Source organism: Ovis canadensis, chromosome 13 (genome assembly GCF_042477335.2).
Source record: "Ovis canadensis isolate MfBH-ARS-UI-01 breed Bighorn chromosome 13, ARS-UI_OviCan_v2, whole genome shotgun sequence".
Classification (NCBI taxonomy): Eukaryota; Metazoa; Chordata; class Mammalia; order Artiodactyla; family Bovidae; genus Ovis; species Ovis canadensis.
In genome coordinates, this window is record NC_091257.1 from 94,260,808 (window position 1) to 94,286,249 (window position 25,442).

Here is a 25,442-nt window from a genome sequence, read left to right on the forward strand (position 1 = left end):
GGGAGGCCTTGAGAGGTGCCCATGTTTGGGTCTCCGCCTTGGCCACGGGCACAGACCAGAATCTGGGCAAGAAGATGCCGGAAGCCTGGGCCCTCAGCGACCCCAGCTCCTCTTCTGTCCCTGGTGTGGTGGAGGCACAGCTCTCCCCGCAGTGAGGCCCGTTCAAGGCTCCCCCAAACCCCAGCATTGCCCCTCCCTGGAATCTCTCTTTAAAATTTAAATGCATTTATTTTTAATTGGAGGATAACTGCTTTGTAATATTGTGATGGTTTCTGCCATTTATCAGCCTCTCCCTGGAGTTTGTAAAGGCTCTGTCTTAAATCTCTTCCTGTGTCCCATATCCATCTGTTTAGCATTTTCAGCTGTCTCCCATGCCTCTTAGCCACTTTGGAGTGGGAAGAAAGGTCATTCCATAAATCTAAGGTATTATTACTGTGACGGCAGTGCCCGATCGCTGTGACACCCACCGGGCTGGGGACGGTAGAGCCAATTAGTCGGAAAACTTACTTTTCAGGCGTGAGTCACTGGGAGCAGGTGTCAGGGGAGACTTTAACGAGGCTCTCGTGACTTGTGTGATATTTCCAGCCTGCCTTACAGCCTGCCTACTGTGCAGAGGAAGCCCTCGTCCAACCTCCCCACCGGGGAATGAGACGGAGAGAGGGAGAGACAGACATGGGATGGGGCGCGCGAGAGACGCCAGCGTCAACAGCAAACGCCTTTCTGCTTTCGGGTGGTCTTCCCGTTTCCCCTTCCTCTTTCACTCACTGCACGAGTGTTTGCTGAGTGCTGGCTGCGCTCGGGGCTCCCCGGGCTGAGACAGACCGGAAGGGAGGAGCAGAGAAGTGAAGGAGCCGCTCCAGGGCCCATCAGGGGTGTGAGGATGGATACAGGGGTGAGGGAGGCACGGCCGCTGGGGCGGGCCCTGTGCAGCGAGTGGCAGGCGGCGGTGGGAGGGGCCAGCCGCAGTGCGCTTCAGGGAGGCTGCTGCCCGCAGAGGGGCGCGATGGTGAAGGCCCGCGGTGGGCAGGGGCCGGCTGCTTCTACACCGCAGCGTGGAGGCCGCTGTGACTGAGTGGAGTGAGTGAGAGACGAGGCGGGCCCCGGCAGTGCCAGGCATTTGGGCGTCTTTCTCAGCACGATGGATACACCTCTGTGGGTTTAGGCGGGTTTAGGTGGGACAATGATGGGGCCAGATTTGCTTTGTTTACTTTCTTATCTTTTGGCTGTGTTGTGCGGCACCTGGGATCTTAGTTCCTTGACCAGGGATTGAACATGGTGTCCCTTGCGCTGGAAGCGCAGATTCCTAACCACTGGACTTCCAGGGAAGTCTTGGGTTTATTTTAGAGCCTGCTTTCTGCAGCTGGCCCAGGGGAGGGGGTGAAGAAGACAGCGACATGCCGCAGCATCTGAGGGTGGAGGCTGGCATGTGACCGCCGCCTGGATGGGAAGCCCCTCCCCAGATGGGCACCAGAGGCCTCTGAACCCTGAGAGCGGAACAGACCTGGTGGGCTGGCCTGGGCTCAGGCCCTACCCTGAATCTTCCACACTACATGAGGTCATGAGGTGTTCCGGTCGGGTGGGTGCTCTGCGGGTCTCTGAGGGGCCCAGAGAGACCCTTGGGGGCTTCAGACTGTGCTCTCGGGTGGCCCAGAAAACTGAGGTCCATTCTCCCAAAGCATCAGTCCAGTGCAATCTAGCTTTACATTTAGATTTAGGTATATGGTTTGAAGCATTTCCACCCCCCACCCCCTGAAAATTAAGATAAATGTGGCATAGAATAAAAAACCCACACTAATTTTTAAAGATAAAATGAAATGACTCCACCTTTGTAGTCAGCAGGGCTGACTCGGTGTCCACTTCGCTGTTGGGGGTGCCTTAGGGGGAAAGTTTGAGAAACAGGCCATTAAGGTGCAAAAGAGGAGAAGAGGAGATGGGAGAGAAGGAAAAGATGGGGAGGAAAGCCTAGGAGAGGGGAAGAATCAAAGAGATAGAAGAGCGAGGGGCTGTGGTGTTTACCAGCAATTTCCCAAAGGTGTCTATCCCGTCTCCCCCAACCTCACGGGGCCTCACCGGGGTATGAAGGACCCAAGGAAAAAGGCTAACCCAATACTTCTGGTACCACACTGGCTGGCTTACTGGAAAGTACCGTTTCCTCTCTTAACAGAGCCCCAGGGAAGGCTTTCTTCTCTTTTTCACCGGTTTTCTTTAATTGCACGCGATCCACACTCAAGACAGACTTGTAGCTGCTGTTTGTATTGTTCCCTAGGCAGCCCCACAAAGCGAGTCTTTGCTGGGCATGTTAATTACATGGTGGAAAGAACAAGCCATCTCCTCGCTAGGGAGGGTTGTGGGGTGGGGTGGGGGACTGTCAGGACTGTGTGCTGGGCTTCGCTTCTGGACGTGGGGGACCAGGGACCCCCTGCCGGGGTGGGGCCATCTTCCCTGGGGCGTGGCTCGGTCCATCCCAGGCCAGGGCTGTGCTCAGAAGCAGCACGTGCCTTTGGAGGCTTCTGCAGCGATGGTGGTAGCGTCAAGCCTCAGAGGGCGGGCAGGGTTGGGGGGCGGGGGCGCGTCCTGGCGGTGGCGGTGGTGGGGTGCGTCCTCTGGTCTCAGTTATTGTCTCTGGTGTCCGAGGAGGCACTTCCGAACAAGATGTCACTGTCGTGGGACATGCTGCTCAGCTGCGACTTGGTCTTGATGAGAAACTGGGTCCTGCGGAACATCACCCTCTCCTGCTCCTGCTTGAGCTCCAGGTAGGAGCGGGAGAAGGTGTGGAAGATGGAGGTCACGGGGAAGGCCATGAGGAGGATGCCGCTGAGGATGCTGCTGAGCGCCACCACCTGGCCGGGCGTGCTCCTGGGTACCATGTCGCCATAGCCCACGGTCGTCATGGTGATGACGGCCCACCAGTAGCAGGCAGGGATGCTGGTGAACTCGGGGCTCTCGGCCATCTCGTTCTCGATGACGTAGAGGAGCGGGGCGAAGAGCGCGATGGCCACGCAGAGGAAGAGCAGCAGGAGCCCGAACTCGCGGGTGCAGCGGCGGGCCGTGAGCCCCAGCGTCTGCAGCCCCAGCGAGTGGCGGGCCAGGCGCATGACGTACAGGATGCGCAGCGCCCGCAGGACGCGCAGCACCAGCCCCACCTTGTCCAGGTAGCTGTTGCCTGTGCCGGGCTTGCGGCGGCCCGCGGAGGCGCCATCCACCAGCAGGGTGACGTAGTAGGGCAGGATGGCCACCATGTCGATCAGCGTCAGCGGGCTCCGCAGGAAGGCGAACTTGCTGGGCGCCTGGATGAGCCGCAGGAGGAACTCGAGAGAGAACCAGCCCACGCACACCGACTCCACGATGAAGATGTTGCGGCACATCTGGGAGCACCGGCCCTGGGAGAGAGAGAAGGGCGGGGAGGTCAGCGGCTCCACCGTGAGGAGCGCGGGGCTCCGTCCTGGGCCAGAGGGCGCTACCGGGGCCAAGGTGGGCTGGCCTCGATGCCTGTCCCTGGGTCCCCTCTCTCCGGTTACACCCACTCCCTGGGCAATCCCGTGCAAGCCTGAAGCTTGAAGCATCTTCTCAACACTGACTACCCCTAATCTCTCTGCAGCCCAGACCCCGCCCCTGAACTCCAGACTCCAGAGGAGCTGCCTCCTAAGGGGGTCTGATAGGTGTCTCAAACTCATCACGTCCCCAGACTAGCTCCTGACCTCTTTCTTCTTAAAATTTATTTTTATTGAGATGTAATTGACATATAACAAACACAAGGCACAGGGCAAGCTGACCTGACACATTTACGTATTGCAATACGAATACCACCAAGGGTGCACGCGAGCTCGGTCACTTCAGTCGTGTCCAACTCTTTGTGACCCTAATGACTGTAGCCAGTCAGGCTCCCCTGTCTGTGGGATTCTCCAGGCAAGGATACTGGAGTAAAAAATACCGCCTCCAAAATATGTTTTGTAAGTTACTTATTTACCGTTTTTACTGTCTCAGCCCTGCTCATCTGCCCACCCTGCCCCGGAAGACTGTAGCCCTACAGGGCAGGACGCTTTGTGTATTGCTCACTCTCAGGCCCCAGTGCCTGGAAAGGCCTGGCACATGGCAGGTGATCAGTTACCAGGATGATCTGTTACCAGGATGCATGGCAGAACACTGGCCTGTCTTTAGACAGCGTGCCAAGCGAAGGCCAGGCAGGCAAAGCGAAACCGGGGGAGGTGGCCCAGGTTGGGTGGAGGCCCTGGGGAGCCTGGCCATCCTGCTCGACACCCTCTGAGGGCTGTCCCAGGCGAACTCAGTCTTGAGGGGGCCTCATCCATTTTTTTTAAGAGAAGCTGGAAATTTGGAGTTTTACATGAAATCTCCTGGGTTTTAAATGTTGTGACAATTCGATACAAAGAAAGCACTCCACGTTTCATTCCGACACATCTGTGCCTTCGCCATGCAGGCTCTCCGGTTGCTGCTCTGATCTGCAGTATGGGGGATGGTCCCCAGGTTAGACCTCACCCTCAAAGGGGCTGGCAGAGAGGAAGGCACACATGGTTCTACCTGGGGCATCTTGTCGGTTCTGGGGCACAGCTGGGTTCTGTCAGACTCGCCATACTAGCTGTTTCTCTGGGAATATGTGAGAAGCTGGAGAGATGAACTGATACTTGGTGAGGCTTTGAGGTCTCAGACTTCTGAGACAGGAAGCCCCCTCCTCTGGGAAGCCTTCCTGGAGTGCGTCCCTCCAAGTATCCCCAGCAGAGTTGATGGGCCTCTCATAAGAGCCCTCTTGGCTTGTGCCCCATACTTATGGTTACGGGGCTCTCACCAAGGCTTGACGCACCCTGAAGCTGGAGACTTGCTCTGGTCACCCTGACTGCCCCATGAAGCCTGAATACAGGAAGCGCTTAAACGCCTGCTTGGGTGAGACAGTGAACCCCACTAGTCCCCCAAATGAAAGTGAAGAACAACCTTTTTACTGAGTCATGAAAAAGGCTGGGTATCTTTTTTTTTTTTAAGCAGGTATCAGAAGTTGAATAAAACTGGCTTTATTAGTATTTTCCTGATAAAATCAGTATTGCATGTGTTGGGGCCAAGGGAAAAATCAACACTAAGCACAGGTGCTTCCAGACAGGTCTCCAGTGACAAGCACTTGCTCTTTTTTTCGGAGGGGCGTATAATCCTCACAGTGAGTAATTCCTGAATGTGCAATGCCAGGCGCTGTTCCCATCGCTTCTCATTCACTGAACCACCCCCAGCGCTATGAGGTGGGCCTGTTCACAACCTCTTCGACATGGGAACGGAGGCGCAGAGAGGCTGAGTGACTTGTCTCCAGAAGCACAGCCAGAGTGGACAAGGTGGGATTCAAATTCAGGCCACCCGGCTCTAACCCTGCCTGGCTCATCACTACCCCTCATGCATCTCAAATGTTCACTTTACTGATTGAGTGTTCATTTTACTGATTGAGCCTTTTCTTAACACTGGCTTTTAAAATTCAATGTATTCAAAAAGAAGTGTTAGAAACTCCCTGAGAGCTATAAATGTAACACTATTGCTACTTTCCCCACAATACTTATGTATGGAAAGACCCTCACGTGGTGAGTGGTTTTAACGTTAAATCAGAGGGTTCACGTAAAACCCTTAGCACATGCTTGGTACACAGCCAGTGCTCAATAAATGCTGGCTGGCATGATATTTATGTTTAGTTCATACTGCCATACCTATTTCTCCAGTGCCTACACAATTTGCACCTGTCTGAACTTTTCAGTCTGTCTTGAGCCTTGCATCTGGAACCCCTACGTGTGGGGAAAGGGTCCCAGAGATGGGTCTCTTACAGACAGAGGCTAAGCTGAGGGGCTGCATGAGGTCCCAGGCTGCCATGTGGGACCCATACTTCCATGTTTAAGAACCCAGACTCCAGACTCAGTTAGACCCAGATCTGGGCAAGCTGCTTTTCCTCAGAGTTCTCAGCTGTCAAGTGGTTGTGGGACCACCTCCCATGCCGGGATGCTGGAAGGTTCGCTGGGGAGATAAGATACAGGCAGAGTGGCAGCCCAGCCCCTGGCTCCCATTAACTGCCGGTAAGTAAGTGGTATCCCTGAGAACTGGGCATGCACCCCATCATGCCCTGGAGTAAACACTTATGGAAACTCCCTTCTTTAACAGAAAGCAATATTTAGATGTGCACACACATCTATCAATGAACAGCATATCCAGGACCCCAAAGAGCTTTCTGGGATCTTTTCATGTAAGAAGGGAATTGGGAAGGCTGAGAAAGGGTGCAAGTTGGTGAAGTAAATTTTGGTGGTGCACATCACGTGCTCAGCTCAGGGCCAGGCACATCAAACATTGCGTCATCCATCCATCCATCCATTCAACAGAATGGCTGAGCACCTCTCCCATGCTGGACAGTTTTGCCTTGGGCAGGGGGCACAGCGCAGACCTGAACAGTCTGTGGAGCTCAAGTCTGCATGTGGAGGAGGACGACACATAGGGAGACACGTTTGTAAACGCACGTAAACACAGCGATGGACTGGGATGCTACTGAGCCAGTGCAGTCAGGGAAGGCTTCCTGGAGGAGGCGACAGGGCAGGCAGAGAAGGACGTGCCCTTCCCGGCGGGGAGTGGTTCCTGCAGCAGCAGCCCCGCCCTCCCCCAGGGCAGGGGCGGGGCCCTTACCTGCTCCTCCTCCTCCCTCAGGCTGGGCAGGGTGCTGATGGAGAGGTTGACAGCTGTGACCGTGACAAAGAGCACCGACAGGAAGGCGAACACCTTGCCGGGCAGCCCCGAGTGCGGCCTTTCCACCATGTCGCGCAGCCGCCGCATGCAGCGGCCCAGGCGGCCCTCTTCCTCCGCCGGGCGCTCGCTGTCCAGGTCTTCACTGTCCAGCGCGTCGTCCTCGTCCTCCCGCTCCACCGTCTCGGCGAACTCCTGGATCTTCTGCAGGTAGCGGCGCTTGCAGCAGCCGTCCAGGTGGTCCTCGGCGATGCCCCAGTAGAGCAGCTCCTCCTGGAAGGACAGGGCGCACATCTCCCGCAGCAGCCGCAGCTTGCCCGCCCGCAGGAAGGTCAGGATGGTGCCGAAGGCGCCGGGGTTGCGGTCGAAGAAGAACTCGTTGCAGGTGACGTCATAGTCATCGCACACGTTGAGGATGTCATCGAAGTTGGTGCAGGCCTTGAGCTGGCCCAGCCGCGTCAGGGGGAACTCCTCCAGCGTGGTCCAGGGCAGCGAGTACTTGATGCCGCCCACGTTGATGATGATCTGCCGCCTGCGGTCCTCAGGCTGGCCGCCCTGGCGGGGCTCGTCCTGCGGCCGCAGCCGCTGGGCCCGGCGGTAGAAGACACCCTTGAGTGATTGGCTTTGGGGGAAGAAGGCTGGATGGAAGGAGGCATCCGATGTGCAGCTCAGAGCGCTGTAGTCGTAATCAGAATTGTCTCCCGGTAGGAGGGTCATTTTGAGCTTTCATATCCCTCTCCAGCCTAGGGTGGGGGGGGGGGTGGAGGGGGGGGTGGAGGTGGGGGGAAAGGGAGGAAAGAGCCTCAGTGACTCCCGAGTCTCTGGGGACAATGTGGGTCCTGCAGCTAATTTCTGATATGGACCGCATTGTGTTCCCCCAGATTCATAGGGGAAAGCCCTAACCTCCAAGTGGATGATGTTAAGAGGTGAGGTCTTTGGGAAGTCATCAGGCTTAGATGATGTCAGGAGGGTGGAGCCCCAGGGTGAGATTAGTGCCCTGATAAGGAGAGGAAGAGACAGCAGGGTCTCCTTTCTCTCCACCGAGTGAGGGCCTGGTGAGAAGGCAGCCAACCTGCAAGTTAGGAAGACAGCCCTCCTCAGACCCTGACCTGATCTCAGACTCCCAGCCCCCCAGATGGAGAGCAACCCGTGTCTGTTATTCAAGCCCCCTGGTCTAGACACTCTCTCACAGCAGCTTGAGGGAAGATGCTCAAGAGTCAGAAGAGCCACTCTATTGCTCAGCATCTCCTAAACCTCACCATTCCTCCACACCCGCATCTTTTACACCATAAAAATGCACTGAGTGCTCCTGTAAGCCAGGAGCAGCTTCAAGCACTGGGCGTTTGCAGCCATGCATAAACTCAGATGCGGCCCCCAGCCCCACAGAGCTGACAGCCTACACCGGTACTGTTACTTACTTAACGCTTTCAGTCTGTCCAACTTTGGGGGATATTTATTTAGCTTGGAAAAGTAGTTTAGTGTGGACCAGCAATTCTCAACCAGGCCTGATTTTTGTCACCAGGGAACAGATGGCAATGTCTGGAGGCATTTTTGATTGTCATGACTAGGGGATGCTACTGGCATCGAGCAAGGATGCTGCTAAAAGTCCTATGGTCAGACCCCACAACAGAGAATTATCCTGCCCCCCATGTTCATAGTGCAAGGAGGGGGGGCTCTGCTGTGGTGGTTATGAGCGTAGAGTTTGATGTTGAATGTCCTCATCTGCAAAACGGGTATCACTATACGATCTACCTTATAGGATTACTGAGAAGATTCAGTGAATTATGTACCCAAGAGCACTGAACACAGTATGTGGGACATGGTAGGTCCTCAATACTTCCTGTCTACTAGTTATTTTTTATTATTTTATTATTCTGTTTTATTTTAGTTTTTGGCTGCACCATGTGGCTTGTGGGATCTCAGTTTCCTGACCAGGGATTGAACCCGGGCCACGGCAATGAAAGCGTGGAATCCTAACCACCACGCCATCAGGGAACTCCCACTGTTTACACTATTTCAAGTATTAAAGGGATCGCCTGCATTCGTTCCATGTGTGGAAAACGTATCACTTGCCATAAATCAGAGGCAAAGTCTGAAAAATGCACAATTGTCGCAACAGCGACACGTTTTGCTCATGTGTCAACAAACGTCATCTTGAGGACCCAGGACTGGATTGGACAGGCTTGCTCCCTCCTCCAGGAAGCCCTCCTTGGCTCTTTCAGCTAAATCAAGTGTCATCCCCCCCACCCCCCATTTATCGTCACCACACTTGCCACCCGTTTTAGAATGATCTGTGTGCAAGCCTGGTTCCTTCAGTAGACGCTTGCTCCCTGGGGGAAGAACATGCTCTACTCATTTCCGAACCTCTGTATTCAGCAACATAAATGCTCCAAGAAATGCTCAACAAATAAGTACATTTCCTGTTGGTGAGGCCAACCCGATGAGGGCACTTCCGGGAAACTGAGGTCAAAATCTCAGCTTACACAGACTTCTTCCTTCCCCGTCCTCAAAGCTAAGGGTTTGTGCCATTAGAATCAGATTGCTTATGCAGTCATAGCTCATGGGCTGCATTTGGTTTACAAATATTTTGCCTGGCTTGGAGAAGATTTTGAAAAATGGAGACATTTCATTTAAAAATTCATGGGTTTTTAATTTTTTTGGAAAATCAGATTATCTGGCAACCTTCACTTCAAATTCCAGCTGAGAAATGTCTGCCCCTCTTAAGGCAGGGCAGGCATGCTATGATCCACTGTCATCCCCACCCCTCCCTATTGTCTTCCTGACACCCACTTTACTTCCCTTATGTACGTTTCCTTCCTGGTCACTGTAGGCACTTGAGTTTGGCACCCCTAGATGACAGCAACAGAGCTCTCCAGAATTAAGCTGATCTGGGGAAAAGTAGTGTAGTACGAGTCTATAATACTTGGATGTTATAGTTTTTCTTTTCACTCACACTGCACCAGGCCTTATTTGCGGCATGGGGGGGTCTCGTTCCCAGACCAGGGATGGAACCTGGGCTTCCCGCATTAAGAGTGCAGACTCTTGACCACTGGATCTCCAGGGAAGTTCCAATATGCTTTTAAAATTCACCATCACTCCCCCCGACCCCAGCTCAGTCACCCACGGATGCAAGTGGTACCAGCCAAGTCTATCAATTCCAAATGGAGACCCATTTCTGAGTGTCCATCCGTGCTATGGGCATGTTCAGCGGAAACGCTCGCGGTTGCAGATATACACAGAGCCCCGCGTGGGTGTGAAGCAGTGTTTAACAGGAGCCACGAAGGTTTCCACATCTGAGAGGGGCACCTCCCTAAGAGAAATTCTTTCACAAATGCAGATCATCACTCCACGCATTTATCTCTGGGGCAAACTGTCGTTTCTCAGCTCAAGTTTAAAACCACGGTACACCTGTGTTTGAAAAAACATGATCTGACTTTAAAGCATTAAGAGTGTTTTTAACTTCACCTAAAATTGGAACTCATCTCCTTAGGCAGAGCCTGCCAGAATCCCTTGGAGGAGGAAGATGGCTTTTACTGCCACAGCTTTTCAGCTATGCTGCTTTATCTTTGTCACCAAAGACAAGAGGGAAAATGACATTCCGTTTGGCAAGAATAGTGATGGAGGCATGGGAGCCTTCCTCTCATCCTGCAAACCCTGGAGAGCGCTTGTGAAACCCCACGTCTGTAATCACCTCTTTTCTTGCAGAATTTTTTCTTTCAACCCTCCTCGCTTTCCCTCCAGCTGAAAGCTCCCCCAATTAGCAATTCCTCATTTTTTCTCTCGTGATCTGTATCAGCCGTGAGTCAAAGCCTCAGCCTCCTGCATGGAAAGTTGTTCTGTCTCAGAGACAAGTATGGAGAGGAGAGAAAAAGTTGCTTTGTGCAGGCTGCTTGTACACGGAGGGCCAGAGGACCCTGGGGAGGCTCAGATGCTGAATTTGCTCAACAAGGGAGGGGCACCCTTGCCCTGAGCCTTTGGTCTTAGTGTTGTCCAGCCTGATGGGGGTGTGGGTAACAGTTCTGCCTGCTAGAGTCTCTGGTAAGGTTCATAGATCAATCAGGCTCCAAAGTCCTGCTTCTGGAATATAAAGCTACTTTTCACCCAGTCTGGTATTAACCCTCACGAAAAAGCTGATTTTTTAAAATTTCGGTGTTAGGTCTGTGAGTTCCACAGCATGGTGTGATCTAGTGAGTTTGCCTCTTTAGGGTCTATATGTTTACTTAGGAAGAGGAAGCTGTTTGAGAAAGGGGCTCCAATGGTGGGAATGAGAAGGAGAAGTCCTGAGGGAGCTGTCATCCGTTCATTCATCCAACATTAGCACGTGTGGGACTGTGCCAGGCCTGGGGGCACAGCAGAGGACACGACAGACCCAGTGCTGTCCTTACAGAGGTGATGCTTTAGTGGGGGACACAGTCTCTAAATGAATACACAGATCGTTTCAGGCCGTAATGAGTGTTGTGATGGAAACAGAACTAGGTGACCAACGGGAAGTGACTGGGGTGAGGGGTTAATGCTTGCTGGAGGGACCCAGGAGGGCTTCTCAGGGGAGAGGACCCTGGGGCAGAGCCAGCCCTGGGAGGGCCTGGGGAGCAGTGTCTTGGGTGGAATTAGAAGAGCTTGCTCCTGACCTGGGGATGGGACTGGATGGTCAGACACGGAAGTAAAGGCCAAGTGGCCAGGCAGAGTGAGCGAGGGGAGGTGGGAGAAGACGAGCGTGTGGGGGGTCAGCAGGCGATAGATGCGCTGGGGGTTCGTTCTTCGTGGGTGGGGCATCCTCTGGAGAAGTCCCAGGCTGGGCGGGGGAGACCACCCCTGTCTCTGGAAAGAGACCACCGAGGTTTGGACCGGTGGAGGGGTCTGGAGAATCGGAAGGATCTGGGGTGGGCTTTGGAGAGAGAGGGCTGAGGGGACTCGCTGTGGGACTGGAGTGTGACGAAGGGCAAGGATGTAGGGTGATCCTAGGGGTGCCATTCACCCAGGTGACCGATAGGTGGCGCTAGGAGGCCCAAGTTAGAGGCAGCCTTTCCCGGCTACAGGATGATGGAAGGAGAAATTGTGGGCCAATCAGAGACAGAGAGGTCAGGGATGGGGCCTCCCACATGGGTGATGGGTGGTATCAGAGCACCAAGGCCGACCTGATGATCATTGGGGAGGCAGAGGGGGAGCTCTGACCTGGCTGGGCTGGACGGAATGGGAGGGCCCAGCGAGCAGGGACATAGCAAAGCCCGAGGGAGCTGGTATTCCCTGTGCTCAGCGCCCAGCACCCACCCCCTTGCTGAAGCTGCACACCGCCCCAGCCCTGAGTGTCGGTGCAGGTAGACACTCCCCCATTCCTACCCAGCCTTGGCCAAAAGATGTCTGTATCCTTCTTCTGATTCCTGGAAGCAGTGACTATGCTGGCTTCTCTGGCAAGCAGGAATCAAGGTTACAGATGGAAATGGGGCTGCTAACCAGCTTCCTCTGAGGTGGGAAGATTTTCCTGGACTGTCTGGGGAACCCATGCAACCACCAGAGTCCTTAAAAGATGGATGAGAAAGGCAGGAGGGTGCATCAGAGTGATGAAACGCTGTGAGAAAGACTGGACTGGCCAGTGCTGGCTTTGACAATGGAAGGGGCCACGAGCCAAGGAAAGCGGGCAGCGTCTAGAAGCTGAGACAGACGAAGAACAGACTCTCCTCTGGGCTCTCCAGAAAGGAACGCAGTCTTTCCATGCCTTTATTTTAGCCCTGCAACACCCATTGCAGACCCCTGTTCTCCAGAATGTGAGGCAGTTAAGTCTGTTTTGTTTTAATCCACTCAGCTTGTGGCGATGTGTCACAGCAACAACCGGAAACAAATACAGCGAGTGTTGAGAAAAAGCTGGTTAGACTCCAGCTTGGGGGTGGGGGTAGGGGGGCGATTTGCTGATGACCTCAAGGTGGGGAAGCAGAAGAGCCCGCTAGCTCTGAAGTCAGGAGACCAAGGTCTCCTATGACTTTGAACAAGTCATGTCCTGCCTCTGAGATGCAGTTTCCTTATCTGTAAAATGGGGATATTTGTTGCTCTGACCTCCCGGAGTTATGATCAGGACTAAAGCAGAGGACACAGATAACGTAGGTGCTGGGGCCAACGCCTGACCTGCAGGGGATCCTCAATGGGCCTGCTGTATTATTACTAGCTAGGAGGGGGATCTGTTATTCTCCCCTCTTCCAGGCAAGGGTGACTCCTTTCTTGACCTGATTAGGCAGGACTGGATCCCAGCGTTGTCTGACCCGAGAGCCCATTGCTGGAGGGAATGCACTCATATGGCCTCTGGGAAAGCCTGAGGGGTACCGAGGGGAATGAAGGATGCTGGCGTCTGATGACCCGGGAATCCCATTCCTGGGTATATCCCTCAGACTTGGATCCACAGGGCTTATGACAGACATTGTCTGTAATATATTTGTACTCCAATCCTTGACTCAGGATCCGCTTCTGGGGACTCAGATGCAAGCAAGGAACAAGGCACAAGAAGATATCCCTGGCGCTCGGAGGTCTCCCAGTGTCCCTCCCGGTGGTGGGGGAGATGAGCAAGTGGACCCAGATGGCAAAGCCTGCGGAGTGCCCAGGAACTGGAAGCAATGGACTGGATGCAGGTTTAGCAACACATTTAGATCTTAAAAACATGGTCCCAAGTGGAAAAAAGAAACAACAGAAGTTTATAGCACTTTGCTGTTTATGTAAATGAGCGCACACACAACATTACATATCTTACAGACTCGAGCACATGCAAGGATCTCTGTCAACCACAGGGAGGGTGCCTGGGAGGGCAGGGGGAGGGGATAAGCTTGGGGACTGGAATGAAGGGAACAGTGACTAAGGCAGCCTGGTGATGCAGAGCGATATGAATTAAAGAGTGTGGTTAGCACCGCCCTGGGTTTTAATCCAGGTTAGAGAAAAAGAAGAGCACGAAAACTGTCACGCCACTGGGTTTTGCATCTCTCTGGACTCAGCTGAGATACAGACCCCCAAGTTCCCCCCAAGACCCTGTCATCAGAATCCTTAAGTGGGGGCCGGGAACTGGCATTTCTGAAGGCTCCCTGAGAGCCTGCTGATGTCTGAGAGAGGAAAGGCAGGCGCCAGGAAAGCCGGCAGGCCTTCCAGGTGCTCTGGGCTTCGGCCGGGAGCCCTCTGCCTGACTTCCCAGTCTCCCTGGGGTTCTGGAAGCCTCTGGGGGTCCCGCACGAGAGGAGCCTCACTGGAGAAGTGGAGACCCTCTGGTTCATGAGAAAATCTGTCTCCTCTAGGGCTGCCTTGATTGAACGCCCCTTCGTGAGCCCACGGCTCCGCGGATTCTCCCCAGGCAGCCTCTCTTCCTCCTGGGATAAAGATGATGTTTAGAAGCTATGACAGAGGGCTGAGTGTACATTTCCAAAGAGAGATGATCACTGAAGCCAGAAGGAGTTCTGAAGGGCAGCACCCCCACCTGGAGGCTGCTCTGTGGCCAGCGTATGACTGGGGGTGGGATGCAGGACCCGGGGGTGGGGGTAGGACTCTGGAGCAGGGAGCAGGGTGGGAGGAAGGTCTCTGTCAGGCTTGTCTGGATATTGCTGCTGCTTCTGCTGTTAACCTTTCAGCCTGATTCAGCCATCTGTACCCACCAAGTCACTGGCCCTCTTCCGGGCCTATTTCCCCATACAGCAGGGACAAGCGTGTTGACCTCACCAAGCTGGTGAATGGAGGTTTCACGCCCATTTTACAGATGAGGAAACTGAGGCTTTGAAAGGTGAAAACTCATGACTCTGGTGGCAAGTGATGAAGCCAGGCTCCACTAGGTCTGTGGGACTCTGAGCAAACCTCTTTGACTCTGCATTCTTCTGTTTCCCTGCATCGCTGGTTCCTGGCGGCGGAAGGGTGTCCAGCACCTCGCCTATAATTTCTAGGCACAAGCTTTTGAAAAGTCTTTGGGGATGGGGAGAAGCAGGCAATTGCCCATAGCTGGGGAGACATCCTTGTTCCTTCTGGCTATTTGCACACGAGCAGAGTAAGGAATTAATAAAACTGGTTTCATCGAGTTCTGGGTTGCTATTTCAGTCTCTGGGCAGAAGAACTCTCCTGTGGGGTAGCAGGTACCAAGCAGGGCTGAGGGTGTGGCCTCTGGACCACGATGCCTGGCCCACCGTTCACCAGCTCTGCAGCCTTCTGCAAATACCTTCACCTCTCTGTGCCTGGCTCCTTAGCTGTAAACTGGGGTGTCATCACACTCGCCTGCTAAGTGCTTGGAGCCATGCCTGGTGCATTAGAAGGGCCCCCTGTTTGCTAGAACGGCTTCTGGGCAGCATGCCTGGCACCTCACCTGCCTGCTCCTCCCCCAGCATTTCTTTCCTCAGGGGAGCAGTATGAAGCCAACATCACCTTCCAGAGGGCGGGACCTCAGTGCCAGCTCTCCTCACCTGGCTGAAGTCAAGTGCCTCACCCCGCTGGGCCTCTGCTTCCCTGTCAGTCAACAGAAACTGACGAGGCACAGGCCTGCGGTCAGCAGAAGGGTGGCCTCCCGAAGAGGTCCACATCCCAAGCCCTGGATGGAACCTGGGAGTGTAACCTTACGTGGTGAAAGGGAGGATGTTACTGCGATTAAACTGAGGAGCTGGAGATGGGGAGATGGCCCTGGATCGACTGGTGGGCCCAGTGTCACCACAAGAGTCCTCATCACAGGGAGGCAAGTCCATGGGGTCGCAAAGAGTCAGGTGTGGCTGAGCAGCTGTCACTCAAGGGGATCAGAGTCAGAGATGAAAGAGACACGATGGCAGACGCTGAGGCTGGAATGTCGTAAAGCCAGGAGCCAAGGACGCAGGGAGCCCCCCCCCCCCCACCCCGAAGCTAGGAAAGGCAAAGGAAGGGACTCTGCCTGCAGGAACACGGCCTTGCTGCCTGCTTGGTGTCAGCCCACTGAGGTCCATCTGGACCTTTGATCCCCCCAAAACTGTAAGATAACAAGTTTGTGCTGCTTCAAGCCACTACACTGTTAGTAGCATGTGGCGGGAAGAAACAAACCAAGCACAGTGCAACTTTCTTTAAAAAAACAAAAAAGCGTTTTCCCCCGAGCTCCTCGGGCTTTGGTTTCTTTCTCTCCTCCCCACACTTGCCAACCCGTGTCATCCCTTAACCCCTAGCGGGTTTCGAGGGGACTCCAGCGGCCTCTCCCTGCAGTCCTTCCCCTGCAGGGGGAGTTTCATCCGTCATGGTCAAGGTTCCTGGCTGGGCTGACTCAGAGGCGGATCATGCTGCATTAATCCTCAATTAGACCGTTAATCAAAACGGATCCAGCCGCTAGGCTGGCCCAGCCTCTGGCACACCGGATCCCTGTGAGATGCTGTGCCCGCGTGGGAAATCCATCTCTCCTGTCCACGCTTATTACAGTCCAAGTGGGCTGGCCCCCAGCCCTGCTTCCAGTGAGGGGGGGCCTCAGTCACTGGGGTGGGGGATACTTGCTGGGAGCTGGGCTCTCTCCTCCACCCCACCTGCCCCCTAAGAGGGAACATTCAGAGACCCCCATCCCCCACCCCCAGCCAGAGACAGCCTCTGGAGCCTCCCTACAATGTTCCTCTGGCAAAATAAAAACACATCCACGCTTGCCTTCTACCAGGAGGGGCTTTGGGGCGGGAGCCAGGGGGTCGTTTTCTGTTTGTCCCCTGTGGCTTCTGATTTGGGAGCACAGGGGTAAGTGGAGGCACAGGCTTGGGGAGCAGTTGGGGCCTTGGGGCAGCAGCCGGGGAGGGGGACACCTACTTAAACAATCCTTTGCTTCTTGTTCCTCAGTAAGTGTTGAGGCCACGTGTCTGCGGTCAGCTGCAGTGGGACGGGGCGGGGAAGGAGGGGTGGTGTGCCCTGTGAGGCCGTCGTTCGGCTCCTACCTGGACCGCCGTGACTCCGTGCGTGGACTCTGTCAGTCAGATACTTCTGCTAGGGAACAAAAATGGCCAGGAGGGACTAGTGCTGGCAGCTAGACTTCCCTGCCTCCGCCTTTGTATCAACTCTCTTTTAGAGTGGCTTTTCCAGCCGCTATTTTCCAACCATGGGGCTCCATCTTTGGGTTTAGTGGGCCAACCAAGGGTGGATTTCCAGACCCTCTATCTCTGGCCACCAGAAACGCTGTCTCTGCCTCACATATTCGGAAAGGGGACGTGAAGAAAAGACGGCTGGGTCAAGACGCCTTAGAGGGGCCCCGGGGGTTGACTCCTCAGACCTGGTTGGAGTCTCTCAGGCCTGTGTCCAGGGCCCTTCTAATCCCTGGGGCATCGTCCTCACCTCTGGCCACGGCCCAGCTCTGTGGGGTACAGGGGGTTCAAAGTGGCGGCGGGACGGGAGCCTGACTCCCAGATCTTCCCCAGTCAGACTCCAGGGCTCCCCTCGCCTGGTCCTCAAGGCTTGGGACGGGGATCAAGGTTGTACACTCACGGCCCCTGTGGGTTTGAGTGTGTCCCATGACAGACATCTTTCCACTGGAATGGGCTCTTAGGGAATGACGGATGAAGGCAGTCCCCAGGAGCCTTCACCGCCTGCCTTTCAGATGCGCCTTCCCTCCCTCCCTACTTGGCAGGTGCCTCTGCAGAGCTCCAGGATGGAGGGCACAGGGTCAAGCTTAGGTCTGACAGCTCCTGAGAAGTCCACACAAGAAAGCTGGCGCGCGCCCTGGCTCTGGCCCTGGGGCCGGGTCACCAGCAGTGCCAAACCTGCCTTGGAAACATGAGCGGGTGAGGCTCCCCAGAGCGACTCTGACTGTGCTGTCGTGTGTGGGTATCAAACACACCCTAGTGAATAAACCTCGGCTCAGATTCATGGAGTCAGAAGAAGCCACCCTCCTTAACACACGTGATGAATCAGACTGGTTCCGGCTCCCTTCTCTCACCTCCCCTGCGTTTATCTTGAGGGGTCAGCAAAGGGGGTCTCTGCAACTGCCTCGTTCACCTTGCTGACTCTGACGCCTGGCACCCTGGATGTGCTTATGGACAGCAAGTGCTTCAGGAAACGCCTGCTGAATGGACAGCTTCCGTAGTACACCCCATCGGTGGGAGCCTGCCTTCATCAGTTCGGTGAGATGGGCTTTTCTCAGTCCTCCTCCCCATTAAAACCCTCCCCCTAAGGAGCTTTCTAAACGCCTTTTCTTCTTATCCAACAACCTATTCCAGCCTCCCCCTTCCCCTTGAGAATGAATGCAGTAGATGAACCAAGGAAAGGCCTTTCTGCAACCTGTCCAGGGACCTGCTTGTACACAGGGGGGCGAGGGGTGTTCTCTCCAAGCTGCAAGCCGGCTCCATCCTCTCCCGCCCAGTTCTCTCCCCAGCACAGCGCCTCAATAACTGTTAGTGAAATAATGAACAGCTGAGATTTGGCAAGGTGAGATGCGCATAGTAGGCGCTCAACCCGTCTCCCAGTCAACCGTGAATGAATGAAGGTGCTTCCCTCCTCTCCCTCCTCACCCGAAGATTCCATCCAGGCTGAGCCCCTTCTGGGTAGGGAGCGCCCCCCGAGGGTGAGGAGGCCACCTTCCCCTCCAAGGCAGAGTTGTCTCAAGAGTCCCCAGCGCCTAGCACACAGTGGGCTCTCAATAAAGGCTCGTGGCCCTAATGAACAACTCAATAAAGCCCGCTGACGCGAGGCCCCACTCTGTACCTAAGGATGGAGTGAATGAGCGGGAGACAGACGGACGCACCCCCCCCCTCCGCCCCCCGCCCCATCAACCTCTCCCCAACACCCCCTCCTCCCCGGATCCTCCTGCGAGACGGCGAGAAACCCCGGCCGCTGCTGGGGTGCGGCCCCCGCCCTGTCACTTCGCGCGCCGGGGGACCCCAGGGAAGCGCAGAAGCCGGACCCGCACGGTGACCGCCGCGCGCAGCTGCTCCCGGGTCCCCTGTCGCCCCAGACCGCTCCCCTCGGCGGCTTTCTGGGTCCCCGGAGGGGACACAGCTACGTGCGGCTCCCCCCGCCTGGGCCCGAGTCCGCCCGCCCGGCGGCGCCCGGCGGGGCTGCAGCGCGCCAGGGTCCCACCTCAAGTTCTCGGCAAGGCGTCCCCGCCGCGGAGTTGGCCGGGCTGCGGCTCGCGTCCCCCGGCGGCCGGCGGGTCCCGGCGAGGACGCGACCAGGGGCTGGGAGCCGCCCGCGCCGCCTCCCGGAGCGGCCGGCCAACTTCGGCCCCGGGGCCCCGCTCGGCTCCAGCACCCGGATCGAGGGCCACCCGCCTGTGCCTCCCGGTCCCCGCCGGGCTCCGAGTGCGCCGGGAGCGCCGCGCGGCCGCCGCCGAGGGAGGGAGGGAGCGGGGCGGGAGGCGGGCCGGAGGGAGGGGCGGGGCGCGGGGCGGGGAGCGCGGGCGGCGGCGGGGAGCGCGGGGGGCACGCGGCTCCCGCCTGGAGGGTCCGGGCGGCCCAGCGCCAGGCCTCCGCTCTCGGGTGCACCGCGCGGCGCCGGGCTTCCTCCGAGCCTCCGCCCGGGCCGCCCGCGCCGAGCGCCCGGCCGCCGCCCTCTCCGCCTTCCCCCGCGGCCCCCGCCCGCCCGCCCTCGGGATCCCCGCGCTCCGCTGCCCTCGGGCTGCAAGTGCGCCGCGGCGCGCCGGCCTGCTGGGGTCATGTGCTTCCCCGGCCCCGCGGGTCGCGGACCCCTCGCGCGCTGCCCGGGGCTCCAACGTGCCCCCTGAAGCGACCCCGCTCCGCTGCCCCGGGGCGCGCGCCGCGCGGGGCCGGGTCTTGTGTCTTTCCGGGGAGGTCCCGGTGAGCCGCTGCCCCTGGGCGCCTCGTGCCGCCGCGGGGCAGGGACCGCAGGCGCCGGCGGCGTCAACTTCCTAGGACGGCACGTGCCACGCCAGGTGCCTTTCCCTCCAGGTCCCCGAGTCCGCGAGGCCCAGCTGCCCGCACCCCCGGCCAACGCGGGGCACTCGGACGGGGCCCTGGGGTCCCGAGCCGCCTGAGAGCGACGCCTCGCCTCGGAATGGGTAGGAGTCGCGCTTTTGCCCGGGGGCGGGGGGTGGGTTGGAGGGTTTGCCAGATAGCGGGTGCGCCTCCGCGCAGCCGGCGTTCCCGGGTCGCCGGCCTGGCAAGAGCGCCCCCCTCGCCCCCTTCCTCTTTTCCTTCTAGTCTCTACGCCCTTTTCCACCCTCAGAGAACGAAGCAAGGTCGTGAGAACCTGCGCTGGGCACAGCCTGTGGCCTCCTCCTCCTCAAGGGTGGGGAGCATCCCCTCTTTCTGGGAATAGGGTTTGTTGTTGTTGTTGAGTCGCTCAGTCTGTCTGACTCTTTGCGACCCCATGGACAAGTCTGCCAAGCTCCTCTGTCCATGGGATTCTCCAGGCAAGAGTACTGGAGTGGGTTGCCATTTCCTTCTCCAGGGGATCTTCCCCACCCAGGGATGGAACATGCGTCTCCTGCCTTGGCAGGCGGACTCTACCGCTGAGGTCCAGGGGAGCCTGGGAATAGGGTTAGAGTGTCGCTCATTAGGCAGACGTTTGCTCACTGATGCTGTTGAGGTGCCCAAGACAAGAAATTGCCCCCAAGAAGTCATGTTCTTCTGGGAGAGAGGCAGGACTAGGAAGGCCACAGGGAGGCACAGGATTGGAGGCTCAGAGAAAGGCAGGGAGGAAGCCAGAGCAGGCTGGTGGGGGTACAGAGTAAGGGGAGAGACTGCTTCAGCTCGACCTCAGGGGAGGTGACACGCAAGCCTGGACAAAGAGAAGGAGCCCGTCCTCGGAAGATCTGGTAAGAGGGCTTTCCCCGTAGGTGGAACGGTGAAGGCCTCAGCCCTGAAGTTGGAGTGAGGAGACGTGTTTGAGGAACAGCGGGGACATCAGAGAGGGGGTTGGGGGATGTAGGAAAGGAAATCCACCTGACTTTGGGGGCTCTAGTGCTCCGGTGGTCCCTAGAACGCACTGTGAGAAGCAGCTTTATGTGGTGGGTCACGCCCTGCCTTCCTCTCGCTTCTGAAAATTGGCATTTATATCTTTTTTCCTCGCTCATCATCTGTCTCCATCAAGAGCTAGACCCCACGCTCCATCAGGGTCAGGAATATGTGCTGTCCCCCAGTATCTCCCACACTGTCTGGCACAAACAGACCAGGCTTCTGAAATCGTCGGTGGAAGGATGCAGAAGGACCATCCTATAGGACAGAGTTGATCATCTCAGTGAGGCCCAGGACTTGCTGACGACCACAGGGCAAAGGTGGAGAGCAGGCGTTCTCAAATGTATTGTGCATCCAAATCCGCTTGTTCAAACCCGGATGGTTGAGCCTACCCCCCTGAGTTTCTGTCTCAGTGGGTTTGGGGTGGGGCCCTTCAAACGAGTTCCCTGCTGCTGCTGCCTGATTGGTCTGGGGGAATCACATCAGAGAGCCTCTGATGTTGAAAATTTGAAATGCAGCCCAGCTGAGTCTGACTTTAAGTTCATGTGAGCTACCAGATCCCCTGGGCCTTGCTTCTGATTGGGTAGGATCAGCTGGACCTTAGGAGCATCTCTGTAGAGGGGCTGTGCCTGGGGGCTGGGCCTATCAGGACCCCATGTGCTGAGTCCAGCATGAGGGTGACCTGTGGACAGAGCCCCTGAAATGGTGGTGGAGACCTCAGTAAGGCCAGATCCTCCCTCTCACTCCCCATCCACCCTATAGGCGCAGGCTCGCTCGTGGGGCCCAGGAGCTAAATTACTGCCTGATCTTATCCCTGACTTATGGTAAACTATGCCCAATAAAATTCTTTTAAATCCTTTTAAGGAATTCCCTTGGCGGTTCCCACCTCCCTTTGGAGCCTTCCAGATTTTCAGCTCTTCTTTTCATATTTCCATGTCCCACCCCGAGAAGCATTCCTTCCCAAGCTGTTGTGTGGAAATGGATGTTGATGATGCTTGGAGAGTTTCTGGGAAAGATGGGAACGGTCCGTGTTTGCTGAACACTCGCTAGGTGCCAGGCAGGTTGCCGGGGGCATTTGTGGATGTCAGCGGCACATGGTGGGCCTGGTGGTGGGCTCTGGCTCCCAGACCTGTTTTATTTGACCCTGCTTGGTTAGCATTTTCTTCAATATTAAATTTCTTAAATTTCCAGCTAATTTGAATTAGTTGGCCAACTTTTACAAATCAGAAGATTTCATATTTTTTTATTTTCTTTAGAAACACAGGGAGATCTGGCTGGCAGCCCCTCTTGTGAGTGGTGTGCTGGTTCTGGGTTGTGCCCACCCCTTTGCCTGTGGTTTGCCCCTCAGCCGCAGTCATGTCCTCTAAGTTGGACCCCCCGGCAGCATGAGTTGCTGTGTCTCGTCCTGGTATATCATCTGGGGCCTCACAATAAATGGCAAAGCCAGATCTAAATACAAGCCTGGCTGACCTAAAGGCCCAAGCCTGTCTCTGAAAGACAAGCTGCTCTTAGAACCGGGGGCAGGAGGAAGACGTGTTGTCTCTGGCCCCAAGGAAATACCTTAAAAGGGAGTTACTGCCAGCAGTTTAAGGATATGCTTTCCCTCCCATTCATAACCCGCTGTCAGTAAGTCATAAAGTTCTGGGTTGTTTTTCCATGGCAAAAAGAGTTATCCCGAGCTGGCCAAACTTTTTAATCCATCTTGCCCCTTGAGATGAAGAGGCGAAGATTTGCAGGACAACTGGTTGGAGTTAGGAGGGGGGTGTCAGGGAGGGGGCCGGGGGTGCCATTTGCTCCCTGAGCTCTCCTGGTGCGTCTTGCTGAGTGTCCCTGGGGCACAACTTGTTGCAGGAAAAATGCAGCCCTGTGAGTTGGGGTGGGGATGGGAGTCGGGGTGGCATTCGTCGGCCACCTCTCCTGACACTCCGCTGCTTTCCTGCCCTCTTCCTGGAGTGATCTTCCCGTAGGTTTCCACACAACCATTTTCTCCATGTCTTGGGCAGTTGTCACCTCGGGGCTCCTGTTTGGGCCAGGACCAGCATGGAGGCTTTTGATGCCAAGAACTGACTCATTGGAAAGGACCCCGATGCTGGGAAAGATTGAACGCAAAAGGAGAAGAGAGCGGCAGAGGATGAGATGGTTGGATGGCATCACCGACTCAATGGGCATGAGTTGGAGGAAGCTCCAGGAGATGGTGAAGGACAGGGAGGCCTGGCGTGCTGCAGCCCATGGGGTCGCAGAGAGTCAGACGCGACTGAGCGACTGAACCACAACAGCAAGGTGGACTGGGGGAGGTTGAGGGCTACAAGAACACAACCTTACGTCTTTATAAGTTGCTATCTCTCTTATCTTGGGTTTGTCTTGTACTAATTTTTATTTTTAACAGATATTGCATCAAAATGTTAACTTGATCGTGAAGCTTTGTGGCCCCTCCTTACATTTGGCTCCCCAGGCAAGGGCCTCAGCTGCCTCTCCTAGCCCCAGCTCTGCTCTGAATCTAGAGTGTTCTGGACTGGGAGTCAGGAGAGCTGGGCCCCGGTCCAGCCTGTGCTCCTTGACTCGCTGTGTGATTGGACCAAGGCCCATCCATGCCCTGAGCCTCTCAGCTGCACCACCTACCCCGGAAAGGGCTTAAAATGATATGGTAGTTTTTATAATATATTGATTCTAAAGTGATCCAAGACACCCACTGAGGCCATGCATCATCTCCATTCCCTGGGGCTTTGGGGCGTAGGACGCCTCCCTGACTCTGGTCATTATGGGGTGCCACTGTCATCTTCCTGCCACCCCACTCGAGGTGATTCTCTGGACAAACACCAGGTCTCTGTGGCTGTCGAGTGCAGTGAGCTCTGATGACTTTGTTCATTTTCCCCCAGATGGAGATGCTCAGTTCTGAAAGTGTGGGCATGCGCCCTCTTCTTTGATGTCTTGTTTCCCGTAGACTGTTCTTGGGCTTCTCTTGTAGTTCAGCTGGTAAAGAATCTGCCTGCAACGCAGGAGACCTGGGTTTGATCCCTGGGTTGGGAAGATCCCCTGGAGAAGGGAAAGGCTACCCATTCCAGTATTCGGGCCTGGAGAATTCCATGGACTGTATGGTCTACGGGGTCACCAAGAGTCGGACACGACTGAGGAACTTTCACTTTTCTTGTTCTTTGGTTTCATTCACTGGCTCACACGATACACGTTCATTAAGGATCTTCTACATGCCCAGCGTATAGAAGACATGTTTCTGGCTTTGGAAGAGCTTAGTTCTAGAAAAGGAGGCTGCATGTAGCCGATCCGAGTGTGAGCGGGGTCTGCTCGGGGTAGAGGACTTCCAGTTAATTCCACGTCCGGAGATCTGAGCATTGCCTTTCCTCCTGGGAGGAGCCTGCGTCCTTGGTGCTGTCTCCAAGGGCCCCCAGCCTGGAGCAGCATGCGATCGCCTTCCTAATAGAATCCTCTCAAGAGTGCTGCAGTGTGACATTTTGCAGCCACACTTGAACGGGCGAACCTCTGAGTTACGGTGTTCAGTTCTTCCTAACTCCCCATCTCCACCCCCTCCCCCGTCTCCCCTCCAGGTCCCGTCTCTCCTGTGGATTGTGCTTTGTCTTTTCCTGGTCTGACAGCCCCCAAAGCCCACTTCAAAGCCCACCCCCTTCTTTTAGCTTTCCTCCTCCGCTCCAGCCCTCGGGGGACTCTTGCCCTCACTCTTTCCCAAAGCCTTTATCAGCTAATAGGCACTCCGCCTGGAGCTTAATTAAGATCTGTCTCCAGCCCAGCCAGAATGTTCTGATTTCTTTGCAGGGAGATGGCACTTGCCCAGCAGCCAGTAACAGCTGGGAGGGCTCTGCCCCTCAACTTAACTGGGTGCAAACAGATGAATCTTGCTAGGGCTTCCATGTTTTTAAAAATAAGGAATTAGGTGCCAATATTTAACATCAGGAGATCTCACACAAAAATCTGGATTTCTGGCTTCCCTTGAAAACTAAAAGATATGCCAACCCTGGACCTACATTCCTCCCTGGCAAAAGCTGGCTAGAGACAGTAGCAGCTTTCTCCCTCCGATGAGACGTGGGTTCTCTAGTTTGCCGCAGTCGCTGCTGCTCCTTGATGGCTAACGCTGGACTCCCTTTAGGCATCTGCTTTACCTTCCTGGCCCCTGCAGGCATCTGAGATTTTAACCGTTGCTTTCAATGTTTTCTCTTCTAAGAGGAGAGACAGCTCATCAGAGCGCTGTGTGCTGGCAGAGTCTCAGCAAGGCTCAAAGGGAAGCTGGGTGTCGTGGATCAAGATTGTTGGGTCGGTGGGGGAGGGGAGAGTCAGGCAATTGCCATGAATCCAGGCCGTAGTTTCTTAATATCAGTGAACTTAGATGGCTCTTTGAACTTGGCTGGTACTATGTTGCTTTCCTTGTATGTATAGCAACATACTTAATGCGACTATAAACAGTACAAAAATTAAAATACACTAACTTGTTGTGAAGTCAAGTGGGCCTTAGAAAGCATCACTACGAACAAAGCTAGTGGAGGTGATGGAATTCCAGTTAAGCTGTTTCAAATCCTGAAAGATGATGTTGTGAAAGTGCTGCACTCAATATGCCAGCAAATTTGGAAAACTCAGCAGTGGCCACAGGACTGGAAAAGGTCAGTTTTCATTCCAATCCCAAAGAAAGGCAATGCCAAAGAATGCTCAAACTACTGCACAATTGCACTCATCTCACATGCTAGTAAAGTAATGCTCAAAATTCTCCAAGCCAGGCTTCAGCAATACGTGAACCGTGAACTTCCTGATGTTCAAGCTGGTTTTAGAAAAGGCAGAGGAACCAGAGGTCAAATTGCCAACATCTGCTGGATCATTGAAAAAAGCAAGAGAGTTCCAGAAAAACATCTATTTCTGCTTTATTGACTATGC

The 25,442-nt window shown here is 55.4% G+C and overlaps 1 protein-coding gene and 1 long non-coding RNA gene across 2 annotated transcripts in view; one reads left to right on the forward strand and one right to left on the reverse strand.

Moving 5' to 3' along the window:
* Positions 1-2,237: 2,237 nt before the first annotated feature.
* Positions 2,238-19,202, reverse strand: KCNG1 (potassium voltage-gated channel modifier subfamily G member 1). Its single transcript, XM_069547050.1, has 3 exons — positions 18,715-19,202; positions 6,652-7,451; positions 2,238-3,380 (listed from the first exon to the last, which is right to left on the reverse strand). Exons 2-3 carry the CDS (start codon positions 7,423-7,425, stop codon positions 2,610-2,612), a joined length of 1,545 nt encoding a protein of 514 aa, XP_069403151.1. The 5' UTR covers positions 7,426-7,451; positions 18,715-19,202; the 3' UTR covers positions 2,238-2,609.
* Positions 19,023-25,442, forward strand: part of LOC138417236 (uncharacterized) — a 37,448-nt gene continuing 31,028 nt past the window's right edge. The window contains exon 1 of the long non-coding RNA XR_011248043.1: positions 19,023-19,651. This is a non-coding gene — a long non-coding RNA (uncharacterized lncRNA). The remainder of the gene's footprint in view (positions 19,652-25,442) is intronic.

Coding starts and splice junctions, on each gene's coding strand:
- KCNG1 (XM_069547050.1), bottom strand. CDS start 7,425: ATGACCCTCCTACCGGGAGACAATTCTGATTACGACTACAGCGCTCTG. Junction 3,381..6,651: donor TGAGGGAGGAGGAGGAGCAG/GTAAGGGCCCCG, acceptor TCTCTCTCCCAG/GGCCGGTGCTCCCAGATGTG.